Below are 14,808 nucleotides of genomic sequence, written 5' to 3'. Positions count from 1 at the left end.
ATTGGGAACCTGTCGATGTGAAAAGAAGGGAGACAGCAGGGATCCCCAAACAAGCCTCTCTTCTGGGGCCTGGTCTTTGAAGCGGGGGCAGGCATAGGCCTTTGAGGAACGCGGGTATAACTGGCCTTGAATTGGCAGCCGTGGACCCCCCCCCCTCTCTCTGCCTATCCGCCCATCATTCGGTCTCCCTCGCTCCACTCCAGGGCCGGATTTAAGTTTGATGAGGCCCTAAGCTACTGAAGGCAATGGGGCCCTTTACATGTCCAGCTGTCCTTTGTCAACAACAAATTGTCGCCGTTTTTTGTGTTGAATATATGCTATATGGTAATTTATAACAAAATATGTATTTTATCGAAGTGCATCCAGGTTTTTGCCCTTTAAATTTTTGGGGTCCCCCAAGAGAGTGGGGCCCTAAGCTATAGTTTAGCTTATAAATCCAGCACTGTTGCAGTGGCAAAGAGGGGATGCGACCGTGGGTCTCTTCTCCTTCTCTCCACCATCGCCAAGACTCACCACTCTTCTCTCTCTCTCTCTCTCTCTCTCTCTCTCTCTCTCTCTCTCTCTCTCTCGCCGCTGTACAGGAGTGGGGCGGGGGGGCTCAGCAGTCTAGAACATGGCGGATGCCGAAGAAGGCTTCGGGCTCCCAGCCACGCCGGTCGACTCAGACACGAAGGAGCTAGCGAGCGACGGAAAGCCGGAGAGTCAGCTGGGCGCCAGCAGCAAACAACCTTCCTCGCCCCAGGCCGCCTTCACCCAACAGGTAAGCCGCCGCACTGGGCAGGAATGGGGGGAGGCAGGGGGGTGGGAATGCTTTGGGAAAGTGGGAACTAATGAGAGACAACCCCATTACTCCTCCTCTGTTCTTTTAATTCATAATAATAATGGGTTGTGTATCCAAGGACAGTCCTACTCTGAGTAGGCCCATTAAAATCAATAAATATGACGGGGGGGTCACCTCATTAGGTCTTTTCTGAGTAGGGCTAACGTTTAATGAATGATAATAATAGGTTACTTAGGTTGCAGTCGTAACAACCCCACTTACCTGGGAGTAGGCCCCATTTAGTTCAATTGAGTTACTTCTGAGTAGACGTGGTTAAAACTGCGCTGAAAGGTAGTTTCATTTCATTTATTTATTATTCACTGTAAATCCCACCTGTAAGGGTACAATTGGAGAAAGATAATACAATGGAATAAGACAAATATAAAAATCTCCACCCCAAAAATCACGTACAATGAAATATATATGTATATTTGGAGAGATGGAGTCTGGAATGCGTTGATTCTGCTATGCAGAAAGGCGAGCACGGCTATTGACTGAGGGAGACCGTCCTTCGCAAGCAGGAAAATTTGGGGGTACCGTTAAAGGACAGGGAAAATATTCGTATTTGTAATACCCATTCGGATTCATTTCCTGGCTCCCGCCTCAAATACAGTTTGTAGTAGACCTGGTTATGTAAGCCAGCCGCGCAGTCCGCGTCAATCGATCTCGGAATAAACTGCCATCGCCAGATTCTTGCTCACAACCACAATAACTAAGGTCGCTTTGGATAGATTGCGCCGGCAGTAAAATGCAAATACATACGCAGGCGCGCCGCGTCCCACTCTCTCCTGGCTGCGAGGGCGGCGTAAAGGTCGCAGAAAAGGAAGTCGAAAGGGAACTGGGAACGAACCCGGCTTAAATGATCGTGAGGACGCTCCCCGAGATATACGTGTGTGGCGCTCGCACCGGCGAGAGCCGCACGCGAATAAAGAATTAAGTACATTTATTTGCACCCAAACATCAGAGGTTGGAAGGAGAGATGTTCAGAAAATAAAAAAATTAAAAGTTCGCGTGTGTAGGGAGTGCCTGAGCGTGCAATACATTTACGACCGCGAGGTTTCCAGCCTTGATCCTTCGGGCTGGGTCTTTCTCTCGTCGTCCCAACATCTGGTTTCTCGAAACCGATCCTCCCTCTCCCTCCAGCCCATTACTGCAAATATATATGCAGTATGCTCTTGGCTTGGCCGGGAGGACTTGAAATCTACCCTTGCTTCGGCTGCTTCTAGCGAGTTGCTTCGCTGCCGTTTGTGATGGAAGTGAGTCTTTGGTTCAGGATCTTAAAAAAAAACACAACATGCATTCGGATCACTATGCAGAAGCGAGCCCCGCGAAATGGGGTGTGCTCTTTTATTTATATTTAGGTTATTTTGTTTTTTAAAAAACGATTTCTCTTTTAGGCATCACAGAACTGGGAAATCAGCATGGCTGCCTCATTCTCCTTCTCTCCCTCCCTTCCACGTTATACATTTTAAAGCATGTCCCTCCGCTCCCAACGGGAATTGTAGTTCACTCACTCGCAGACCTACAGGTCCCAGCACCCATAACAAACTAGAGCTCCCAGGATTCTTTGGAGGGGAGTGTGCTTTAAATGTACGCTGGCCTAATCTCTTAGGCCAAAGCAAGCCTCGTTAAGTACCATGGATGGCGCTCTCCCCATTCCTACCGTGTTCAGTAGGGCTTACTCGTAGGTAAATGCGCGTATGCGGAGTCCCCGTGTTTACAAGCTACTGGCCAGTTTTTAAAGACAAAAATTCTGGGAGGGAAGGAGACAGGAAAGATTTCTAAGCCACCTTTTACTGTGTAAACGGTATCGAGAACTTTTGCTGTTGGAAAAGTTAGTATAAACATACAGTATTCCCAAAAAAAATATAAAAATGGCCCACGTCGAGGTTCTAGGCACTTTTAAGGCGCGATCCTATCGCTATCTATTCAGGAGTTCGGTGGGGCTTACTCGAGATCAAGTGGGTGTAGGATTGCAGCCTTTCTCAAGCGTTCGCCTCCACGAACTAGTTCGGACTTACTTCTGAATAAATATGCGTAGGATCGCATTGTCGAGCTCTCCCGGCTTGTGATAGGGAATATGCCAACGTTCCATTTGTCGAAACGATCCATCAGCATGAAGCTGACGCGCAGCACGGCTGCAACGGTCCAGTCGATTAATCAACTAAAGTGTAGGTTGATTAATCTGCTATTAATCGGCCGGGTCAAATTTTGAACCGTGGGCTTGAGAGCTAAGGGGAACCCTATCCCTTTCTCTCTTTTTTGGGGAGGTCCAGCGTGTCAGGGAAGCAAGGCTGATGGGCGGGGGGCGGGCAATGCATGCAGGCACGCTCAGAAGTAAATCCCATTGATTACAATGGGCCTCATAGGATTGCAGTTTCCGAGTTGAACTTTTGCTTTCTAAATGTTACATTTAACGCCCACCTTCGGTAATCATTTCCACTGTACCCATCGGAAATGAGGAACCCAGGAGCGGCGCAGTCCTTTTGCACACTTACTAGGGAGTAAGTCCAGTTGAACAAAGGAAGTTTCTCCCGAGTAAACAGGGCTGCCGTCCTAGGCACCGGGTGGGATTCTCCTCTCTGTTGCTTTCCGCGGGCTTAGGCGTGCTCAGCTTTCAACAGGAGCACAATTCTTCAGCAAGGCAATCCTAAACTCAGAAGGAAAACCCCATTGAATTTAATGGGACTTATTCCCACGGATATGTGCATAGGATTGTAGGTTAATTCTGTTTTCGATTAAACTGCCTTGGAACCGTCTGGTGAAGGGCGGGTAAGGAAAGACAGACAATCTGGTTGAACACTGCCCTTAAGGACACGGACATATTACTATAATTATCCTTATTTTTTGGGTAGAGATGCAGATATGTAGATGAAGCGGTATCTAATGAAAATAATAAAATAGCGTGGATGATTATGACAACAGGCGTGTACGTACATAAGAAAGCCGCGGAGGCGAGTTCGTATTTGTGCATTTGGACGTCTTAACCCAATGCACTTTCAACTTGACCTCCACAGAGTTGGCCTGGTTTCCCAGAACCTGAACCAGAAACGCAGTAGGATAGGAACCGCACCTTTGTGCCATGTAATCTCAGAGCCAGTGTGGGGAAGCGGTTCAGGACCTGGGAGACCCGAGTTCAAATCCCCCGCTCAGCCCTGTGATGTTTACTTGGGTGACCTTGGGCACAGCAGCCCGACGTACCTCACAGGGTTGCTGTGGGGATAAAATGTGGAGGGGGGCGGAAATCACGGAGGCCGCACTGAGCTTGGGGGTGGGGAGAGGCGGAATATAAATGCAACCAATAAAGGAAACTCTGGAAGGACGTAGGGATGGGCCCGTAAGTGACTGCAAGGCACAGATAACCTCCTTCGCAGGGGTCAGCTTTTCATCCTCCTCCTCCTCCTCCCTCCTCCTTTTTCTCTGCTCTCTCTTCCCCCATCCCACCCCGCTGCCTTTTTTCTCAGGAAAACCTTCCTTGCCTCCGATCCTATTATAGCGCCTGCTATTTTGATGCTCTTGGCTCGGAGCCTATCAGGCCGGCTCCTATCAGAAAAGTTCCAAGCGGCTCTCATGGCCGCTGGCGCTGGGCAGATCTCCGGCCTGGAGCGGCGAAGCGTCTTTGAACATGAGCCGGACTGTCCCGTCTCTCGCCCACTCCGTCCCTCCCTCCCTCCCCTCCCGCCTCGCCATTTCGGGAGATAAAAACCACAAGCCTAGTTTAGGCAAGCCTCTATTCACTGAGAAAGGATAACAGCAGTCGTGGAGTGCAGCCAAGTCCGCTAGCACTCTCTCTCTCGCTCCGGAGGTCGTTTCACACGTTACACAGTCAGAAACTCGGGTTTGCCACCGAGGAGGTACTCTCAGCAGGAGCCACAGCCAATCCCGTCTCCTGGCCGCGTGTGCCTGGAAGAAGCACGCGTCTGTCCCCCGTTTCCACGTTCACTGTTGGCATTTTAGGAACACCCGTGTAACCCGAGCCTATGCGTGTATACTAGGGAACAAGCCACCTTGAAACCAGTGGGATTTGCTCCCAAATCAATCGAAGTTTATCATCATCATCATCATCATCAGTAAAGCGGTGGGGGATATACACTTGAAAAGGTGTGGCGTGAAAAAGACATGCCATCAGCTATTGATGGGCGCGGGGAATAAACACCCTTGATATCCCCGTGATTTGGGGAACGGGTACGTCACATTGCATGCTGAAGATCGGGTTCGATCCTCTGCCTCTCCAGGTAGGGACTGGGATGTCTCCTGCCTGGAAACCTAGATATCTGCTTCTAGTCAGTGTAGACAACACTGAGATGGATGGACTGCTGGTCTGATTCAGTCTAAGGCGCCTTCTCGTGTTCTCACCTGCCCTTGCTGTATAATGATTTGCCTGTTGCCATTTGCTCTCCTTTCCAGGGTATGGAGGGAATCAAAGTGTTCTTACACGAGCGAGAATTATGGCTCAAATTTCATGACGTGGGGACCGAAATGATTATAACCAAAGCTGGAAGGTAAGAATCCAGATATTTCTCTTTTTGGGGGATCAGAATGTGGGTGATGGAGCTGGTGGAGAAAGACTCATTATCACTAAATGTGTGCGTGTGTCATGGGCGTAGCCAATATTTATATTTTTGGGGGGCAGAGTTTATATTGGGGGTGGTGGTAGAAGCGAGTTATCTGCGATGCAGTTGGTCAGTTAGTTAAATATTTTTATTTATTAACTTGACGCCCATTTTAAATTTATTCTCTATATCCTCTTGCCTTTGTGGTTTTCCACCGAGGTTGCGTATTGTAGTCTTACCACAATGTTGTAAGCCGTCTCGAGGGTTTTTCTTTTGGTCAAAAGGCGGGGTATGGATATTTTTTAGGTAAGTTAATGGCTTTGTGGAGAAATAAATAAATGAAATTTCGGCCTGCTTCCCTAAAAGACGAAGGAACATGATTCATTTCCAGGGCTGTGTGTGTCCTCGGAGGGAGGTGGAGTTCCTTTGCGAACCCCATTGAAATGAAAAGAAGCATTTCCGGGTGCGTTATAGCAGCCCGGACGTGCCTTGAAGATTTCTGCCCAGTGAAAAATACGCAGGATCTGATGTCGCATAAAATGCAATATCAGGAGTGACAGCGGAGCTCTCTGAATAGATTTCCTTGCAGGAATATTTCGAAGAATTGATCTTAAGGTTTGTGGATGCGATAATTAGGGCGATGCGTGCACTATATAGAAGGCAGGCGAGTTTGGCCAACGTCAAGCACATCTTGGGTTGCAATGCCTGGCGCGTTTACTTGGGAGTAAGTCCTAATGAACGTAGTGAGGTTGACTTCTGAGTAGACGGGCGTGCATAGAACAGACTGGGGCTGGAGAGTTCTGTTCTGAAAAGTGTTTGGCTTTGATCCACGGGTGGTGGGGGGAAAATGAGAAGTTTTGCTTCTCCTGAGATTCTCCCCCCACCCTTTTAAAACAAGTTTAGGTGCTGCAGCAACTCTTCCAGTTATTTTCGCAGGGTAACCATTGCAATAATCGAGACAAAATGAAACCATCTAAAGGCCCGCCAGTTTCGGTGGCAGAATCCTGACCATGTCAATTCAGAAGTAAGTCCTACTCAGAGTAGATCCACAGAAATGAATGAACGTAGGTTAGTCATTTCCCTCTGAATAGGGCATAGTGTATCAACCCAAAGTGTTTCCCCTTTTCTTAATGTGTTTGCTTGTTTGTGTGTGTGTCATAAAAGCACAAACAACACTTCACTCAAGCTTGCTCTGGTTTTGTTAATTAGTTATTTATGTTGTGTCAAGTTTAGGGACAGATGAATGCTTGAAATTAGCACAGTGAATACTATGTATACCATTAGACTGAGATTCTGCGCGCAATTACTTGCGAGTAAGTTCCACAGAACTTCCGAGTAAACATGCATAGGATCGTACTACGGGGTTCCATTGCGCCTCTCAGTTTTGCGCGCGCGTTATAGGCACAGTAAGAGATTTGGCATGTTTTCATTTTGATATATATATATATATGTATATGCGCAAATCTAGACCGAATGACATCAAAACAATCAGATCTGAACAGGGTCCTTCATAAACTATTTGACCTCCTCACCTCTATATTTATCATAGTATAACTTGCAGGGGCGCTATCTCTACCTGAGGAAAAAACTGTGTTCTGATCCCGCCTCCAATTATGGTTTTCCATAAACACGCTCCACCACAAGCGCCGGAGGTTATGCTTTAAGGTTCAGTTTCTACTCCAGCTTTGAAATTAGTCCTGTTGAAATGAATGGCAGGGTCTGACTGGATGATTCTGCGTTTGAGGAGTTTAGGATTTGCTGCAGTTTATTCTGTGTTTCCGTTTCGGAACACAATGTTGTTTCTCCCCTCCCCCTTGTATATTATATTATTATATTATATTATATTATATTATATTATATTATATTATTATATTAATTATTATATTATATTATATTATATTATATTATATTATATTATATTATATTATATTATATTATATTATATTATATTATATTATATTATATTATATTATTAATCTAAGCCTGCTATAAGAATGCTTTAGAATTAAGATGGGTAACTATAATCACTACTGGTTACTAGCCACCCTGGCTATGTTGTACCTCCACCGCTAGAGGCAGTATGCTCCAGGTACTAGTTTCTGGAAACAATAGGCGGGGAGAGTACTGTTGCACTCAGATCCTGCCTGTAAGCTCCTCATGGGCGTCTTGCCCCCCCCAGTTATAATTTATTACATTTTCAAAAAAATCATATATACATTCCAATACATAATATTTTTTCTGTTTTGTCGACTTCCCACCCCATTTTCCATTTTTTTATTGCTTCCCCTTGCTGTAACCTATCATCTCTCTCTTATACCATAACAACAATGCAATAGTCTTTAATCCCTTCTGTTGCTCTTGTTTAAATCCTGCTTGCAAACTCATCATACTATAATATTTCTTTAAATAGTCCAAAAAAGGCTTCCATCCTTCCACAAAACAGTCATCATTAGGTACACTTATTTTAGCTGTTAACTTTGCCAATTCCATGTTGTCCATCACTTTACTTATCCATTCTTCTTGGGCAGGAACTTTTTCCTTCCAAATTTGTGCATAGATGATTCTGGCTGCTGGTGGTTGTATTTTTTAACTGCCCTGTGATCTTCGGATGAAGGGCAGTATGCAATTTTAATAAATAAATAAAATAATAGATGGGCCGTTGCCTGATCCACTAGGATTCTTCATACATTCTTACGTATAAGCATTCATTAGCGAATGGAGCATTGATTAGTTCACATCCATTATACAGTTCACATCCATTAGTTCACATCCATTATACAGACAATTATACAGTTTCAAACAAGTTTATTTCTGTGGTTCTTTTGGAGGAACCTTATAGACAAGTTGTGTTGTATTGTGTTGTGTGTATATATGGGGGGTTATTGGGTTGTTGTTTTTATTTTGATTATATAATTTGTGGTTTTGCATTTTGATTTTGTTCTGTGAACAGCCCTGAGACCTCCAGGTATAGGACAGTATATAAATTCAATTAATAGTAATAATAACAACAATAATATGTACTCATATATACTCAATGTTATGTATGTATAATGCATATAATTGTTATGCAGTGAAGTATATTTTATAGAAATAGTTTATATATGTAAATGTACATGCACACATGCAAACATATAATTATATCCATAGGTCTGTTGCAGCAAGAGTCTTAAAGACTTTCAAATTTAAAAAGGAAGAGCGTTTATAAAGTATGTTTTAGAAGTGTGATTTTATTCAGTAAAATTTTGGATGCCACAGAAGTGTTTTAAAGTCTCTTGCTTGTGTGCATTGATACTGTAATAGATCTGTAATGCTAAGATGTTTAAGTATAGTAAATGTTAGGATTTACCGGTAATTAGAACTTGTATGCTATAACTGGGATATGTTATAAGAAAGTCTCAATGTGTATTAGAAAGGAGGTTACGGAAGGGGGTTGAGGTGTCTAAATCGTGCTTATGTGTAAAGACTGTGCTTGGACTTTGAGAATGTAATCAAGATCCATGTGCATTGGAATGTGCGTTCCTACTTCTGAGCACCAGCAATTAGCGTGTGAAGAGTTAATTAACCTATGTAAATGTCCAAAGTGTGTACCAGTCTTTAACCGTAGTCAATCAACAAGTGTTGATGGTCAGGAGAACTCCTTTGTTAGGTGACACCTGAGGGGGTTAATCATTAGTATTTCAAAGCATCAAAAGCACCATTAGAATGCAATAATAATAAAGGAATAAAGGAGGCTTAGCGTTTAGGAGCAGCAGAATGAAGAGAGATGCCTTAGACTGGAGTGCTGCACTGCGGTGGGGAGCAAACCGCTCTTGAGATGACCATGCTGTAAGATCTGGACTCCGTGCAGACTGAAGGAGTAAATATGTGAATATATAGTATTTCTTAAAGCTGTGACAGTCTCTTGTCATGTCTTCAATTCTCCAAAGGAGCCCCATGGGCTCTTGCCTCTGTTTGGCAGAGAGAGGGGCAGGCACTCAACTTTTGTAAACAATATAAACATAACTGTTAATCTCGGGGTCATGGGTTTGAGTCCTACATTGGGTGAAAGATTCCTGCATTGTAGGGGGTTGGACTAGATGACCCCTGTGATCCCTTCCAACTCTACAAATCTATGTTTCTGTGAATCTGTTAGTCTTTAATGCTTAACAAGACTTAATGTTGCTTTCCACATACCCGGTAGTTTTTTAAAAGTTATTTTTACAGCAGTACACTTACAAAACTGGGACGCGGGTGGCGCTGTGGGTAAAACCTCAGTGCCTAGGACTTGCTGACCGTAAGGTCGGCGGTTCAAATCCCCGTGGCAGGGTGAGCTCCCATTGTTCGGTCCCAGCGCCTGCCAACCTAGCAGTTCGAAAGCACCCCTAAGTGCAAGTAGATAAATAGGGACCGCTTTATAGCGGGAAGGTAAATGGCGTTTCCGGGTGCTGGCTCGCCACATGCAGCTTCGTCATGCTGGCCACGTGACCCGGAAGTGTCTTCGGACAGTGCCGGCTCCCAGCCTCTTGAGCGAGATGAGCGCGCAACCCTAGAGTCTTTCACGACTGGCCCTGTTGGGCAGGGGTACCTTTACCTTTACACTTACAAAACACAACTGCAAATACAATTGCAGAGCAGCTTACAGAAATCAGTAGCAATTAAAATGGAGGATTTGCAGAAGAGCTGAGGGAAGCACAAAAAAATGTATATGTGATAAGTTTTGTTATGTGTTTTTATATCTTTGTATTGTAAAATGAATAATTTTTTTTTAAAAAAAGAAATCAGTAGCAAGACAGGTGTGCAATCTGAAAGACACAACATGCAAGGAAAAATGGAGAGAGACGTAGGAAGAAAAAAAAAAACAAGCTCCACCAGTAGCTCTTAAAATTCCAGTCCTCCTTTCTCTTGCTCCCCAACTGCTAAGAAGGACAACTGTCTAAACCCCTGAGAATTGCTGCCAGTTAGTGTGTTGACAATAATGAGCTAGATGGGCCAATGGTCTTACTCATAATAAGGCAGCTTCCTATGTCTTAGGGACATGGCCGTAGCTCAGTGGTAGAGCATCTGCTTTATGTGCAGAAGGTCCCAGGTTCGATCCCAGGTACCTCCAGTAGGTTTAAGGACACCTGCCTGAAACCCTTGAGAGTTGCTGCCAGTCAGTGGGTGTAGATAATGCTGAGCTAGATGACCAACAACCCAACTTGGTAAAAAGCAGTTTCCTATCCTCCTAGCCTTCCTTGTGAGTTGCATTTGCCTTGTAGGGACCACCCAGAGACCTTCATGGCTATGTTGAACACTCTGAACCAGGGATTGGGAAGCTAGGGCTCCAATTCCCATCCAGCATGGCCAGTGGTCATTTTATAGCTCAGCGGGTGGCACTATGGGTTAAACCACAGAGCCTAGGACTTGCCGATCAGAAGGTCGGCGGTTCGGATCCCCACAACGGGGTGAGCTCTCATTGCTCGGTCCCTGCTCCTGCCAACCTAGCAGTTCGAAAGCACGTCAAAGTGCAAGTAGATAAATAGGTACCACTCCGGTGAGAAGGTAAACGGCATTTCCGTGCGCAGCTCTGGTTCACCAGAGGCGGCTTAGTCATGCTGGCCACATGACCTGGAAGCTGTACGCTGGCTCCCTCGGCCAATAAAGTGAGATGAGCGCTGCAACCCCAGAGTGGGCCATGACTGGACCTAATGGTCAGGGGTCCCTTTACCTTTACCTTAACATCTTGGAGGCCAGAAGCTCTCCACTTCTGATAGCTCTTTGTTCTATTTTGGAAACTGTATGACAGCATTTTGTTTTCACTTGGTTTTGCTTTGGGCTGTTTAAATTACTTTGCGACTTTTACTCGGGATTTAGAAGTGCCACATTCTGGTTGGAGAGTGCTATAGATTACACAGATGCAAGGGTGAGAAATTATTTAAAGGCGTCAGATATTGGATGACTTCTTTTGGAAAAAAGAGAGGGAGGAAGCAGAAAGGAGAGATAGGGATCTTAAGGAAATTTATTTGAAGTAAGCCAACCTGGAAGTAGCAGGGAATACTTCTGAGTAAATGCTTAAGATTGCAGCTGTAAGAGAACTTACTGGTGGATCATACCCCTTAATGATAACAGGACCGCATATGAAATGTTTACTTTCTGATTCTCAATCTTGGTTATACTACGAAAGACTGTAATTGCAATTTGTTCCAGAACAAACGTTTTCAGATCAATGCATCTCTCTGCTAATATTTACAGGTCTTTTTCTTTCCCTTTTAGGCGCATGTTCCCCAGCTACAAGGTGAAAGTGACGGGACTCAACCCCAAAACAAAGTACATCCTGTTAATGGATATTGTCCCCTCTGATGACCACAGATACAAATTTGCAGATAATAAATGGTATGCAGCCTAATTCTGTTTTGGAGATAGGGCAAAAACCATGCAAGATTAAAGGGTTAAAAACAAAATCTATACAGAGCAAAGCCAAAAGGGGCAATTGCTCTTTGGTGTGGCATGGGATACCCTGCTCCTTGGACTAAGAACATTTGTCTATACATTGAAGCAGAGCTGAGGAAACCACAGGCTAAGGGTGGCCCTTTAGGCCTCTCTATCTGGCCCTTGGAACTCCCCACAGACCCCACCCGTTACTGGCTCCACTTTGCACCTTGAGTGGTTTTCACTGGCTGGAAGATGTGCTCTCATAATGCCTCTCATTTGCCTGGCTGGAGCATAGAGAAGTACAAAGCGAAAAGGTCCAGAATTCAGCCATTTTGCATTGTGTGTAGGGACAGCTCTAAATACTGGGTGGCACACAGCTGAATGACACTGTAGGGTAGGTCTGTACCACTCCAGACTTCAGGTAAATCTACCAGACTTTGCACATTCAAGAATGTGATTCCTTCAGCTGCAGCATGTAATAGGCAGTCTGTTCTGTTAGTGGAGGTGAGTCCATTAGGGCAAGTGGGGGCAATGCCCCATCAAGCTAAGTCTGTCCTCTTCCAGCCTCCGCCTGACCACTTCCTTACAAGTAGGAGGGGTAGTGCTGGCTGTCAGCATCCTCCTCCTTAGTCTCATAAAATTGAGGAGGGAGTATGGTGGGAACAAAACCAGAATGAATTGGCTCTACCTATCATAGACCAGGCATAGGCAAACTTGGCCCTCCAGATGTTTTGGGACTACAATTCCCATCATCCATGACCACTGGTCCTGTTAGCTAGGGATGATGGGAGTTGTAGTCCCAAGATATCTGGAGGGCCAAGTCTGCCTAGGCCTGTCATAGACCAATCAGTAACTCCACCAGGCATTTTATCTGGCTCCCTCTACTGTTGGCCTCCATGCCTTCTATCCTACTAGTCCCAATCAACAGCAGTCTCTACTGCATTCCATGACTTCAGGACTCTATCATCCCTCTCTGCTGCACATTATCATTATTGTCATTGGCAATGTGGTACAGTCTATTGTACCACCTCCAGACTCTACCACTTTAGCTACTGCAAAATTAGTGAAGGGATGGGGCATGTCTGAGGAATAGGACTGGGAGGGAAAAACCATTTGACAATTCTTCTCTTTCTCTGGGCTTATTCACAATTACATTTTGCCCCACTCTTTCCTGGCACAGATTTGTGCTTAAAAGCTCTGCGTCCAAGCAGTTGCTGTTGGTTTTTGCCCTGGAGCTTTCCCTGCAAAAGCTTTAAAAAGTGGGGTTTCATGGGGAAATCTCTGGAGCAAAAAAAAGGGCACTTGGACACATAACTTTAAAGCATGGGCCATGCATGGAAAGAGTGGAGAATAAGCTGTTCTTCCCTCCTCTGATTTGCAGCCTTTTCTGATTTTCTAACATAGTTGAGAGAATAAAACAAAACACCAAACCCACTGTGTTGATTTTGGTTAGGTCAGTGACTGGGAAAGCTGAGCCTGCCATGCCAGGAAGATTATATGTGCACCCGGACTCGCCAGCCACTGGGGCCCATTGGATGAGGCAGCTGGTCTCCTTCCAAAAACTCAAGCTGACCAACAACCATCTTGACCCATTTGGCCATGTAAGTACCTGGCAGATTTAATTTCATATTGGCTGATACAGACTGACATTGGAGCTCTCGTCAAAACAAGACAAACTCCAGCTTTTCAATCAGAGCTTAATTGGATCCATACATATGCACCACAATAGCTGAGACCTAGCTGTTGTTAAGACTACAACTCCCATCAAGCCAAGGCAGCAAGATGAAAGGTCAGGGACCACGGGAGCTGTAGTCCAATGACACCCAGAGGGTCACAGGTTTTCCCCATCCCTGGTTTAGGGATACCCAACAACTCTTCTCATTTTAGAAAGTAGACATTTTGGGCCATGATCCAATGGCAACAACAGAGAAGGTGGATATAAACTTTCACAACGTTGATTTCACTTTGTGCCAGATTGCAACCTAGATTACAGGTGGATAACCTGTGACCTTCCAGATGCTGATGGTCTAAAACTCTCGCCATCCTGGCAGGGACTGATGGGATTTGAAGTCTGACAACATCTGGAGGTCCACAGGCATTCCATTCCTTGCCAAGATAGATAAATTGATGGAGAGCAAACGCCAATGAATTCTCAGTTGAATAGCTTGGGTGCTGTGTAAAGGCATGTGCATGTTGTGGCTTAGACTGTGTACATCCTGTATTTTTAAAGCACATTTGAAGCACAGTCTCATCCTTAAACAATTCTGGGCTCTATAGTTTACTCCTCGCAGAGTTACAATTCCTAGCAACCCTTCATAAACTACGGTGCCCAGAATTCTTTGAGGGGTAAAACATTCTTTGAAGCTAGAGTGTATATGCAGCGCTTGCGAAGGAAAATGAGGAAAGAGTTTTTTTTTAAAAAAAACTACCTTTATTTCAGAATTGCAACTGGTGAGGGGGATATGGGCCAAGGAGTGCTCTGCTTGCAAAAAAGGGAAGCATAAGACAACATATGCTAACAAGATGTCGTATCTAATAAAGCTGACATTATGCATATTGTATTATTTATTGGATTTGGCGTTTATAAAATAATGAAGTAGAAACAATGTAGGAAATTACTGTTTTATATGTTCACTTGGGAAGAAAGTCTCTTGATTTTTCTGTGCTTCCACTGCTCTGTTATTTTCTTTCATGTACACCTCTACACATATTGCTCGAAGTCTGATTTCTCAAAGGGGAATAATAGAATTGTAGAGTTGGAAGGGAACACGAGGGTCATCTAGTCCAACCCCCTGCAATGTCTGAATCTTTTGCCCAATGTGGGGTTCAAACCCACAACCATGAGATTAAGAGTCTCATGCTTTACCAACTGAGCTATCCCAGAAGCATGTTCAAATGCCCTGGGAATTATTCTTAAGCCTCAACCTAGGGATGGGGGTGGGGGGTGGGGAAGAAAGAGAAATTGAACTGCACTCTCATTTAAAAGGGAACTGACTTAATTCACCCCTTCTGACATGAGACACAGCCATCCTCCAAAATTTGCAC

General features: G+C 44.8%; 1 protein-coding gene across 3 annotated transcripts in view; it reads left to right on the top strand.

Annotated features, from left to right (window-relative positions):
- TBX5 (T-box transcription factor 5) overlaps positions 1-14,808 on the top strand; it is a 93,947-nt gene that overhangs the window by 53,395 nt on the left and 25,744 nt on the right. For all 3 annotated transcript variants that reach the window (XM_083590297.1, XM_083590298.1, XM_083590296.1), the window contains exons 2-5: positions 582-760; positions 5,228-5,322; positions 11,605-11,724; positions 13,217-13,364. In XM_083590297.1, the coding sequence (XP_083446423.1) occupies positions 614-760; positions 5,228-5,322; positions 11,605-11,724; positions 13,217-13,364 (510 nt within the window). In that variant the 5' untranslated portion in view covers positions 582-613. The remainder of the gene's footprint in view (positions 1-581; positions 761-5,227; positions 5,323-11,604; positions 11,725-13,216; positions 13,365-14,808) is intronic.

Source organism: Podarcis filfolensis (assembly GCF_964270895.1).
Source record: "Podarcis filfolensis genome assembly, chromosome: 16".
Taxonomy (NCBI): Eukaryota; Metazoa; Chordata; class Lepidosauria; order Squamata; family Lacertidae; genus Podarcis; species Podarcis filfolensis.
The sequence above is the reverse complement of the archived record's forward strand: the minus strand, read 5'-3'. Positions and strand labels throughout refer to the sequence as shown.